The sequence below is a fragment of the Capricornis sumatraensis genome, chromosome 9 (genome assembly GCF_032405125.1).
Source record: "Capricornis sumatraensis isolate serow.1 chromosome 9, serow.2, whole genome shotgun sequence".
Classification (NCBI taxonomy): domain Eukaryota; kingdom Metazoa; phylum Chordata; class Mammalia; order Artiodactyla; family Bovidae; genus Capricornis; species Capricornis sumatraensis.
Window position 1 is genome coordinate 57,258,768 of NC_091077.1, and position 12,619 is coordinate 57,271,386.

Sequence of the window (12,619 nt, forward strand, 5' to 3'; positions counted from 1 at the left end):
AGTATTAGGGTACGCTAATTTTACACAAGTATACTTTAAAATTGAAGGACATATGGTTTAAATTATAAATTGCCAAGACGTTTCCTTCCCCCAACTTAATAGAGCAATTTGTAACACTCATTAGCCTGCAACTAATTATTGAATACAATTTAACAGGTATTCTTGTGGTTAGTAATATATCATTTAATAACACAGGGGAGCCTCGTGGGCTGCAGTCCATGGGGTCGCGCAGAGTCGGACACGACTGAAGCAACTTAGCAGTAGCAGCAAACTGGTGGCCCCTTGCTGCTGCTAAGTCGCTTCAGTCGTGTCCGACTCTGTGCGACCCCATAGACCACCAGGCTTCCCTGTCCCTGGGATTCTCCAGGCAAGAACACTGGAGTGGATTGCCATTTCCTTCTCCAATGTGTGAAAGTGAAAAGTGAAAGGGAAGTCGGTCAGTCGAGTCCGACTCTTCGCGACCCCATGAACTGCAGCCCACCAGGGTCCTCCGTCCATGGGATTTTCCAGGCAAGAATACTGGAGTGGTGGCCCCTTAGGACTCTAGATTCTAAAAATCTGGGAAACAGCTCGTTTCTACAACAACCCTGTGATTGGTTTACCGGAGACCCAGGTCGATTTTTGATTGGCTCACTCAATAGAAATGGTCAAGGCCCGAGCCATATGACCGGTACGAGGACAACGCCGCTGCTACTGCTAAGTCGCTTCAGTCGTGTCAGACTCTGTGCGACCCCACAGACGGCAGCCCGAGGACAATATGGCCCCACGTTTGGCTTTCCTGGAAGCCGACAGACACGTGGCTACCTGAGGCCTAGCCGTACGTGGGAGGACCTAGTTACGCTAACCTCGAGAGGGCGCCGGCGGCTCCTCGTTGCTAAAGTCTCGTTTTCCCATAAAGCCTCTGAGCAACCAATCAACTGACTGTCTCCATACCGCTTTTAAAGTCGGCGGGCCCTTTAACCAATAATAAGGCAGACACCACCCTCACCTTGGGGATTGATGGAGAGTTTGACCAATCACCTTACAGATCTTTGCTATCTCCGCCTCTCTCTCGCGGGATTGACGATCCACCCGGCCAATAGGGGACGCCCAGTCGGCGGGTGGATGAAAGCGGCCCTCTGTAATGGCGGAGCGTGGTGGGGACGGGGGAGACGGTGAGCGATTCAACCCCGGGGAGCTCAGGTAAGGGCACTGCTCCACCTTACATCTTGGCGCTCTGGCGTCCCAGAGGCTAAGCCTGCTGCGCGGAGAACCGAGGTGGAGAGTGGGCTGAGGAGGCGCGGCGGCTAAGAGCCGGGACCGCATGGGGTTGGAGAAGGGGGAAGGGAAGGCGGGTTGAATGAGGGAGCCGGGCCGGGTCTCGGCCGCGGCCTCCTGTGGGTTCTCGGGGCGCTCATTTCCGTTTTCGTGGGGCCCAGGCGCCCCTAGCAGCTTGCGGCCCACAGGCTGGGCCCGGGGTTCCCGCTTTGGGGCCCCGCCTCAGACGCAGTCCGCCTCCGCTTGGGCGGCCCTCAGCCTGACTCCCAGCTCGGCGCCGCCGCGGGCCCAGTTTTCCTCCCTGAAGCCCTCCATGCCGCGGGGCAACTCCTCGGCGTCCTGGCTCGGCCTTCTTCACGTCCTCCGCCGCCTTTTGGTGTCCCCGCTTCCGCCTGGTTCCTTTTTGCCCGCGTCGCTTGCTTTCCTTTAACTTCACTGGGCCTCCGTTTCTCTTATCGTTTGATCCCTTATCCCGAGTTTATAAGGAGTAACAATAGCGGCAGTCATTTGTTTCGTGCTTCCGAGAGCCAGAGAGCACTTTTCTTAGTGTTTTCTCTTGTGATCCTCACACCCACCTTTTGGAGTAGTTGCTCTTCTCGTTTTGCAGGCCCCGGAGCAAGAGCCACCTTCAGTTAAGTGACTTGCCTATCCTTCAGGTGAGGAAACTGACGTAGGGCCAGGTGTCTTTGGTAGAATCTTGGCTTCAGGAAGTGGCTTGAACGCCGGCAGCCAGGCTTGAGATCCTGCACTTTTCTGTCCTCCTTCCTTCTAGTCGTCTGCCCACGCTGTCTCCCTAAGGACGGCAGCAGTGACCTTTCTCGCCCTGGTTTCTGGGCTGCCTCTGGAATTTTTAATTGTCGTGGAGAGAAAAATCTTTAGTCAGTGGTTTTTAAGGAAAACGAGGTACAGAGCTTTACGTCTGTTTGATACTGTCTTTTTCTTGGATGGAAAAAAATGGCATTTCAGATGTTTAGTCCCCATTCTGAATAGTGCCCGTTGACATCCTTTGAGAATGAGGAAGAGTAGAATAAGTTATGAGGACTCTAGCATTGTCTAGAGCTCCAGATAAAATTGTATAAGGAAACTGGGTATTGTTACTAAAGTTTTCAGGGCGGGGGGAAAGCATGTCTTTGAGATGATGAGTTGTCACAAAAATTTTTAGTTTGGCAGGAATAAAGTCTTATTTCAGGGATGGATCTCAAATCTTTTAAACCCCACGTGTATACTTCAATACTAAGTGATCACAGTGCATTGTCAGGGTCGTTTAGTATTAGTAATGAAAGGGTTATACCTGATTTTGATCTCCAGAGGTACTTAAGCTAGCTTTATGGATTGATTTGGAAACATTACTTTGCATTTAAGAGAGTATCTTACTTCAGTTTTACAGTGAGTAGCCTTTTAGATTTTATTAATAGTAAGTGTAGACACTGCTGCAAAACTGATTTGAATAGTGCTTTAAATTAGGTGTTCTCTTGCAAATGTTTCATACCTTAACTTCTGGGGTTGGAAATTCCTTCCACAGCATGTGGTACAGACTTTTATTTTAGCATTTCTCATGTTTTAAGAGAGATTAGTTTTTTGTGGCCTCTGATGACGGAAATTGGGGCTTAATTTTTTGTATTTGTATTCTGAATATATGTCATGGTGTTGTCACTGTCATAGTGCCTTGCGAAGTCAGGTTTTCAGGTATATATATTGTAAATAAATTGTTACAGGAGATTTAGAGATGGTCCATTTATTGGACTCACATTTATTGTGTGCTATATGAGAGTCATGGACCTAGGTGCTGGCAGTAGTCTTGAACCGGACTAAAATCCTTTGTCCTCCAGGAGCTTCCATGCTGATTAAGATTGATCTAAATTTCAAACTAACCACATCAGATGAGGAAATCAGCCTACAAGTGTGAAGAGATTTACACAAGGTCACTGGGTCCGGATTAAGACCTAGGTTTCCTCACTTAGTCTACTTTATAATTTGCCTCCCATATATCAGCATTTAAAAATTTTTGCTCTGTTGTGCTAAAGTATTTGCAGTCCTCACCATTGGGAAGATTACATATCTAGATATAGTACTTCGAGGGAAATAATTTGTTCTTGGAAAAAAATTTTTCTGCATTTCTGTTCATGCATGTATGCTTCTATTTTCATAAAGATCCAAAGTGGTAGGAATGGGAATAATCCACAATAAGATTTATTTGGAGATCCAATACCTTTCTATTCCTTTATGAGTAAGAATCATTAAGATAACTTTTAGAGTCATGTTGGTACAGATACTTTACCCAGGGCCTTTATTTACTTATTAATGCTTTATGACTTATGACAAGGTGCTTGTCTGAATTTCCTCAACTGTATACTGGGAATAAGAATACGCTGGTGTTAGCACTAACTAACATGAAACAAGTTCTTTTTCTGTGCTATAGTTTCCTCAGTAAAACCGGTGCCAAACTTATCTCATTGAGTTTTTGTGATGATTGAAAGACTTAGTACATGTACTAAGTACATGTACTTAGTGCTTAGTACATAATGTCCCTATAAATGTGCTTGGTATAGAAGAAATACCTAGGGTTCACTCATTATTAAAACAGTAATTGAACACCTGGCTTCTGGGCTCTGGGTGGCATCAGTATACTAAGGAGAAAATACTAGTGAGTATAGGTAATATAAAACTAAATAAGTGTGAGATTTTTTTTCATAGCATTTACCTCATAGTTGTAAACTCAGATTGGGTAATGAGATAGAAAGGTGGTGGGAGAGACTAAGGTGGGAAAGAACTTGGAGCTTAAACTGAAGAATGAGAGAGTCTGTTACATAAAGCTCTGGGGAAGAGTATGCCAGGCAGAGGAAACAAGTGCAAAGGCTTTAGGGTAATGAAGTAGTTGATCAAAAGGATTAGAGTCTGTAGAGAGATCAGCAACGGCCAGGTTATATAGAGCCTGCTAATAATGATTATAATAATATTAACACTGCTACTAATATTAATACTGTTTAACAAGGTAATTTTAGTAGTCACTAAATTATGGGTTTTGATTACTACTGTTACTATACTGATGTTGTAGTAACAGCAATAGTAACTAATAAAAATGTGCTGAACACTGTTCCAAGTACTTCATTAGCTTCTTTAACCCTTCACTGCAGGTAAGGTTGTTGTGATAAAGTGCATATAAAGAGCTCAGCACATGTGCTGTACATATCTGACATTAGAAAATGGCAACTTGAGGCTGTCGATAGAGGAAATTATGTGAATTTTGCTACCATTTCACTGCAGACATTTGAAAACATCTACGTTTTCAGTTAGAGTACTATGCTAGGTTTTGTGGGAGAATGAAAGTAATGGTGGTTAAAATAGTTCACTGTGTCACAGGTACCATCCTAAATGTTTCACGGGGATTATCTTATTGAACAGAGAGAGAGGTTTTATTTCTGTCCCCAGTGCCCCTCACTTAAATCTGAGTATATTCAGGCTCAGAAACTATGTAAGAAGCCTGAAACAGAAGGCAGAGCCCTGATTTGACTTCCCATGGTTTTAGAGCCTAAAATACTTAAGTTATAGCTAGAAAGTGTGACATTCAAAAGAAAGAAATAATGTATAGCTGAAGGCTGAGATGGAGTATCTTTCCTTGGTGAAGATCTTTCCTGTCCCAAAGGTTAAGACATTGCTTCGGTAACAGTGACCATCAGCCTTTTGGGAGTGCGTATAATTTGAAAAACGCTGATTATTGTTTCTGCAGTCATTGCTTTTAACTCATACTTCTACCATTGAGTGTAGGATGATTTGCAGATTTGGTGAAATGTGTTTGGTATAGTAGTTCTGGATGTGTTTACAATCCTAGTGCTCTCCTAGAAGGCAAATTGGTTCTTTTATTAGGATTTTTTAAAATGTCAGAATTGAACGACAATGTGGAAAATTTAGAGAAAGTTGAAAGGGTAGTCTTAAGCACAGGGTTGAAAAGTGTAGGAAAGTTGGAAGAATCTGGTGAGGCCAGAGTGTCAGAATGATTATTATCAGATGCACATGAGGATATAATGGTTAATCTTCTCCTGAGCACTGGAATGTAAATTTCGTGTTTATAATGGAGAGAATTATTGTAGCTACTAGGTAGACTGTGACAAGTGCTCAGTAAATTCACAATGGTATATTACAGTAAAGATTTTTATAAGATTCTACATACCCTATTTATAAGGTACAGTATCACCTACATACTCATTGGTGCATTCAGCAAATACTTACTGAGCCCTACTATGCTGCTGCTAAGTTGCTTCAGTTGTGTCCGACTCTGTGCGACCCCATGGACTGTAGCCTATCGGGACTCCTCTGTCCATGGGATTTTCCTGGGAAAGGTACTGGAGTGGGTTGCCATTTCCTTCTCCAGAGGATCTTCCTGACCCAGGGATCGAACCCAGGTCTACCTGTGTTGCGGGCAGACGCTTTACCCTGAGAGCCACTAAGGAAGCTCTTTTTGAGCCCTACTATGGGCAGGCATAAGTAACTATGTGCTGGGGATATAAAGGTGAACGGGACAGACAATTCTTGCTCTAAAGGGGCTTACATAGCATGGTGTAGTTTGTAAGAGCCTTTCGCTGGTGTTTGAATACTGTCTTTACCACTGAACCAGCTGTGTGGCCTTGGACAAGTTGTTTTACTTCTGTGTGCCTTAATCTGTAAAGTGAGGTTGATAAAATCTATTTCAGAGTTACGTTGATTGTGTAAATGCTAAGTTGCTTCAGTTGTGTCCAACTCTTTGTGACCCTGTAGACTGTAGCAGGTCAAGCTCCTCTGTCCATGGGATTCTCCAGGCAAGGATACTGGAGTGGGTTCCCACATCCTCCAGCAGGAGATCTTCCTGACCCAAATCTTTTATGTCTCCTGCGTTGGCAAGCCGGTTCTTTACCACTAGAACCACCTGGGAAGCCCAGTAAGCACTTGTAAGAGTTAAAACATTATTAAAAAAAAAGCACTTAGGAGATGAAGAAAACCATCTAATGTGATATTGCTTATCTGCTTGAATGCCATGGAGAAAATAAAGGTGTTTTGCTAGAGATTGAGGACTGGGGTGGCGTGCAGTGTACAGAAGGGCATTTCCTTCTATATGAGAATGCTAATTATGTCTTAAGCTGTTAGCCTCCCCTGCTATAAAAACATTGTGTTTAGAAGTAGTTTCAAGATTCCAAAAAGTCGCAAAAACAAAAATAGTATGCTTAATGTTAATATTTTACCTATTCTCCTTTGTTGCTTGGTCGCATACGTGCTCTGTTACTCTGAACCATTTGTGGTAAAGGGCCACACACAGCATGGCCCTTTACCTCTAAATGCTCGAGTGCTTGTTTTCTGAGAATAGTGATCTTCTCTGATGGACAGCACGGTTACCTACTTTGTAAATTTAAATTTGCACTGATAAAAAGTAATCTTTTGTCTTTATTCCAGTGATGTCTGTTAATGCAGGATGTTCTTTATTGTATTTCTTCCCTCTAGTTTAGTATCCTGTCTAGAGTTGGAATTGTATTGTCATGTCTCTTGGGATTCCTTTAATCTAGAACATTTCCACAGCCTTCCTTTTTTCTTCTTTTTATAACAGCATTTCTGAAGAATATACTCCTGCTCCCCCCTTGGTTAGAACATTATTTTGTGTTTGTCGAATAACTCATTATTATTATGTTGAGATTAAACATTTTGCTTGGAATAGGTGGTATTGTGTCCCTCTCAGTTGTATTAGGTCAGTTTCTCTATTCCATAGTGTTTTGTTTATCCTTATTTCTATTGTAAGAAACATGTGGGAAGATACATTAAGACCATGCAAATAACCCCCTCATTTCCTCCTAGATTTGGTGTCCATTGATCATTCTTACTGATGCACTCTGCTACAGTGATACAAAATGATGAGTTTGCAACTCTGCTTGCTCTTAAGGGCTTTAAAAATTTGATGTAATCAGAGTTTAGTAGCTATATTTTTCTTACTTTGAGAAAGAAAATTTTATTCTTTGGTTTCCCATACAGGATGGCTCAACAGCAGGCCTTGAGATTCCGAGGCCCAGCTCCCCCACCAAACGCAGTGATGCGAGGCCCACCACCTCTGATGCGACCTCCTCCACCTTTTGGTATGATGCGAGGCCCTCCTCCACCACCTCGGCCCCCATTTGGGCGCCCCCCTTTTGATCCTAATATGCCACCAATGCCTCCTCCAGGAGGGATTCCTCCACCTATGGGCCCTCCACACCTTCAGGTAAAGAATGTAGAGATAGCTATTTCTTTATTGAGGTTAGTGTCAATAGTATGTATGAGTTTTGGTTTTAAAACTTGTATTCTTGGGTTTATAGGAGAATGAGAACTAAAGAGAACATCTTTATACTAATGTGTTGCTTCAAAAGCACTGATAATGATAATTCGTATGGAAATTCAGAAGGGAAATTTATATGGTGATGAAAAAATATGTATATTAGGATTGAATAAGGTTCTAACTTGCTTTCATCTCTGACCATTGTCTTTAATAATCTTCTTTATGGGAAATGATATTTGAAAGCTTATGTGTAAAGAGAGCGACGTTTGTTTTCAATGATATATATTACTAATGCGTTTAAATATATCTGTATATATCTATATATTCCTGAAGAATTCTTTCCGCGAATGATCCCTAGTATAGAATCTAGAATGTGACAATCAGCACATTTTGTAAGCACAGTATTTGAATTTTTTTCCTTTCCCAGGAAAAAATATGAGTGTCTCAGTTTTAGAAATCGAATTTTTGTGAAATTTCCTTAAATGGAAATTTTCCTAGTGTTTTAACCGGAAGCATATATCCTTCTTTAGTGAAGTTATGAAGGTATCAACTCTCAAATACCTACTTTTGAGGTTGTATTCTTTTTGACTATTTGAGTTTTCTGTTTATTTAACCTGTACAGTTCTGAAACCAAATACAGTAATATCACATGCCTCCTGTTAGTTTAGATAATCAAGAATGAATTTACTAAAAATAGAGATAATGAGGTACTATTTAAGTGATGTTAGTGCTGATAGAATTGTATTTATGGCAGACACACCAGATTTTAGTACTTTGCTTATTTTATTACCTTCCTAGAATAACAGCCTGTCCCTCCTTTCCCCCCAGCCCTCTTAAACAGTTAAATGGTTTTATATTTTCTTTAGAATTAGAATACGAAGTAACTTTTTGACTTGTTGACTGTGATATAACTTGTTATATGTGAATTTACTTTGTGCCTTTAAGAGTTAAACCTCCTTGTAGAATATTATAAAATGTCATGGGTTAATGTAGCCCTCTAATGGAAATATATCAGATGTTGTAATGGGATGCTTCCTAATGTGATGCTTTTTTTGGTCTTGATGGACCATTGTGTGATTTTACATTAAATCCAAATAATTTTCAGATAACTTTCACATTATTGGCATAGTGCCAATTCCATTATCCAGATTAAGATGCTTTGGATAATTAAGTTCTAATGTTACTTGTAGATTATAGAGGAAATCTTTTAATCCCTGTTCAAAATCTGTTTTCAGAATTGCAGACCTTTTTTCTACTTTAGTGAGTAAGATATAGCAGTTACAGTTAAATTCTTTGATTCAGGATCTTGGGTTGAGTCAGCAATCATTGAAGGAATTATGAGGGCTAGTGCTGAATCAGTGGTGGTTTCAGGAGATTTATTTTTCTAATTGTAATATATACCATTTAAATTCTTTTCCCAAAAGTAAAGTGAATAATTATTTTACTGTATCTTTTAAACTTACTAATGTTAGCATCTTTGGTGAGCTACATTATTATTATTTGAAAACTAGGAAATAAATGTTTTCCTAGCTAATAATTTTTTTCTTATAGGAAAAGAGAATAAAAGGTTAGGTATATCTGATTTTTCTTTTTAAGTTATTACTTGTTATTTGTAAAATAACATTTCTCTTACAGTTTTTTGGTTCCTGTTGTAGGTGAGCTGTCAATGCATTGGGTGGCTGGTGTTAAGAGAATCAGTTTTTTTCTTCTGAAAGTAATCTAGTGCCCAATATATGAACTAGCAGTTAAGGTATAAATAATAAAGCAAAACTTACCTATAATTCTACAACCCAGAGATGACTGTTATTAGTATCTTGGCATACTTTCTTCTAGTTTGTTTAGTAATCATTTTTATTACAGAAAAACTTTGCTTACACAACAACTTAGGTAAATGTATTTGAATTGACTATAAAGCTAATATCTCTTACCTTTTGGGTAGAATTTAGTAATAATTTGAAGGAAAAAAGACAAATCCAAGTGACATTACTTCTTGTGAATTAACAGAGACCACCTTTCATGCCTCCACCCATGGGAACCATGCCTCCTCCTCCTGGTATGATGTTTCCACCAGGAATGCCTCCTGTGACTGCTCCTGGAACTCCAGCACTGCCTCCTACTGAGGAGATATGGGTTGAAAATAAAACTCCAGATGGGAAGGTAAATTATGAAATGTAGTTAGGTTGTTACCTTCTTGGTGACAGAAGAGTAAAACCTGGGAGTTTGGCAGATTGAGATCAGTGACTGTATCCTTGCCAATTAAGAATGAAACTCAAGTAAGCCAGGGTAGGGCGGGACTCCAGGAAAGGTTCACTTGATTGGACTTTTGCACAGACATGAGGTGGCCTGGAGCACCTTCATAGGTTTGCCTGTGATTCTGAAACCTGTGTTTTTAAATACACACCTTAGGTCCCCTAACAGTTCTCAGGTTTAGTGATTACTGGGAGAACTCACAGGACTCAGCAGGTAGTTGTATTTGCAGCTATGACTAATTATAGAAAAAGGATACAGAGCAAAACCAGCAAAGAAAAAAAAGGTGCATGGGGCGTAGTCCGAAGGAAACCAAGCACAAGCTTTCAGGAGTCCTTTCAGTTGGAGTCTCATAACAGTGTGTTTAATTCCTGTGCCATGGAATTGTGAAAACACTGATACAGTGTTGTCTGCCAGGGATGCTGTCCTGAGCTGAGGAATCAAGGTTTTCATTGGGGACTGGTCCCATATCTGGTACCATCTGTCTTGCACCTAGCAAATTACAGACTTCCAGAAGGAAGGCAGGTATAGAGCATAATCTGCATTGTTTGCATAAATAGTTGAGCCATTCCTATCAGTTAGGGAATGGTGGACAATGGCTTTCTAGGGATAGTGGTCTTAGATCTGCTGTGTTAACTGTGCACAAAACATAGCCTTGGTTCTCCTTTTTTGATGTGTTAAAAATACAATATGCTCTTTATAGAAAATTGAGGGAAAAGGAAAAAGTGAAAAATTACCAATAATTTCATATGAACAGCCAATTTTGATGTGGTTTCTCTTTTCTAGGTTTTTAAAAAATGCTATTTAAGACAAAATATAATTATATTACTTATACATGATAGTTGACAGGTTCTTTGAAACTGATGATTTTGCTTCTTCTGCAGGTTTATTATTATAACGCTCGGACACGTGAATCTGCATGGACCAAGCCAGATGGAGTTAAGGTTATTCAACAGTCAGAACTGACGCCTATGCTTGCAGCCCAGGCGCAGGTTCAGGCCCAAGCACAGGCCCAGGCACAAGCACAAGCCCAGGCCCAGGCTCAGGCGCAAGTGCAAGTGCAGGCGCAAGCAGTTGGTGCTCCCACCCCCACGACCAGTAGCCCAGCACCTGCAGTGTCTACTTCAACATCATCATCAACCCCATCCTCTACCACTTCCACCACAACAACTGCCTCTTCAGTTTCGCAGACGGTATCAAGTGAGTATTAGTCAGCGTGTGTTTTCATTTAGGGACTAGAGAAATGGACAAGTAGGAATGCATTCCCTTATGGTCCTAGTTTAAGTATTATCCTTGATATTATTTAAAATACATTTTTGACATTAAGACTTTTGGCTAAAAAGAACAGAAATTTATATCAGTAGAAGAAATTATTTGTTCAATTGAAATTCATGAAGCTAAACTGGAAAAGTGCAGAGTTAGCTGTTCAACTTGGCCAACAGTAATGTTGGGTGCTGTGGATTTGCAAAATAAGTGTGAGTCTTGGCCCCTATCTTGCAGAGTTTCCAGTTTTTCTAATTGAGGAGGCAAGAAAAATGCATGTGAAACAATTAGAAAATAGTGTGCAGAGTTATACAGCGAAGCTAGAAGATATAAGAATTCAAGAAAACGGAGAGACAAGTGAGTGGACTACATGGGTATTGAGATGGATCATAAAGGGTGTGTAATAGGATTTGAATAGGTTCAAAATTTCAGAGAGGTGTTTAAGATGGGGGAAACATAGGTCAGGAAATGACGGTAAATATAGTTTGTAAGATTGTTAGGTGGGAAGATTTTTATTAGTTAATATATTGAATAAGAGACCAGGTTATGGAGAGTTTTAAGAACCAGGCAGATGAGTGAGGCAGGCAGGCGCTAGGTGGTTTGTATAAATTCAGTATTCTGGAAGATTTTTTCTTGTGCTCATTTTTTGGCTAGTGTTGAAATTGGGGAAACTTAGGGAAACTTGCAGTAATGTTTAAAGGTAGATAGGCCTCGGAATGATGTGCAGGCAGATGTAATGAGGACTTGAGTTAGAAGCAGTCCAAAAGGTAAGAGAACTTTCAGGTATGAAATCACAGAAGCCCAAAGGTACGTCTTTTCTCTAAAGATTAGCAGTGATGAACAGATTTCAGGGGTGAGGAGAGAAGAATGTTAATTTGCTTAAAAGACTGTCATTAATAGTTACGATACTGTTTCTGGGTTTATTTTTTTATATATAAATGCTGTACTTATTCTGCAGGTTCAGATTGAGCACCCAAATATTTAAATAATTTTATTGATTTGATTATTTAATATGATATGAAGATACATAGTTATCCTTATAAGGCGATTACAATCCTTAGAGTCTTTTCCTACCTGGATAATAGGTGAGAATAAGGGGGAAAAAAGAAACTCTTCTCCCTCCACCAGTAGCTTTGGGGACTAGGGAATTATTAGTGTATATTACCTTATAAGAAATAAGAGAAATCTAGTCATTTTAAAAATTCAAATTTGATTTTATTTATACAAGGAGTAACCGAAGTAGTAAGGTACCTGTGATAGGGAGACAGTTTTTTCAAAGGCCTTATCTGATATTTTTTAGATAGCTTTCGAGAAAATATGCTTAATAGAAAGATGTAAATAATGCTTTATTAGTCTGATTTCTTCTGTAGCTACGTTGAATTCTGAAAATATAGAAGTTTAGCAGTGATACTAGCTAGTTGGTTGAGGATCTTTGCCTTTTTATAGGCAAATGTTTCTTAAACCTGTGCAGCAAGGCAGAAAGCTGCCAGTTTTTATGGGGTACTTTTGGTTGAAATGGGAGATGGAGATCGTTAAAAGCAGTGTGGTTCTATGGGGGAGGCTCTGTGTTGATTCTGTTTT

At 40.3% G+C, this 12,619-nt stretch overlaps 1 protein-coding gene across 10 annotated transcripts in view; it reads left to right on the forward strand.

The window, feature by feature from the left end:
- The first annotated feature begins 1,117 nt into the window (after positions 1 to 1,117).
- Positions 1,118 to 12,619, forward strand: part of TCERG1 (transcription elongation regulator 1) — a 51,678-nt gene continuing 40,176 nt past the window's right edge. For 9 of the 10 annotated variants that reach the window (XM_068980593.1, XM_068980594.1, XM_068980595.1 and 6 more), the window contains exons 1-4: positions 1,124 to 1,182; positions 7,249 to 7,474; positions 9,533 to 9,685; positions 10,660 to 10,975. In XM_068980593.1, coding sequence (XP_068836694.1) covers positions 1,124 to 1,182; positions 7,249 to 7,474; positions 9,533 to 9,685; positions 10,660 to 10,975 — 754 coding nt within the window. Of the gene's footprint in view, positions 1,183 to 7,248; positions 7,475 to 9,532; positions 9,686 to 10,659; positions 10,976 to 12,619 lie in introns of all 10 variants that reach the window. The other variant, XM_068980602.1, reaches the window with a different exon arrangement.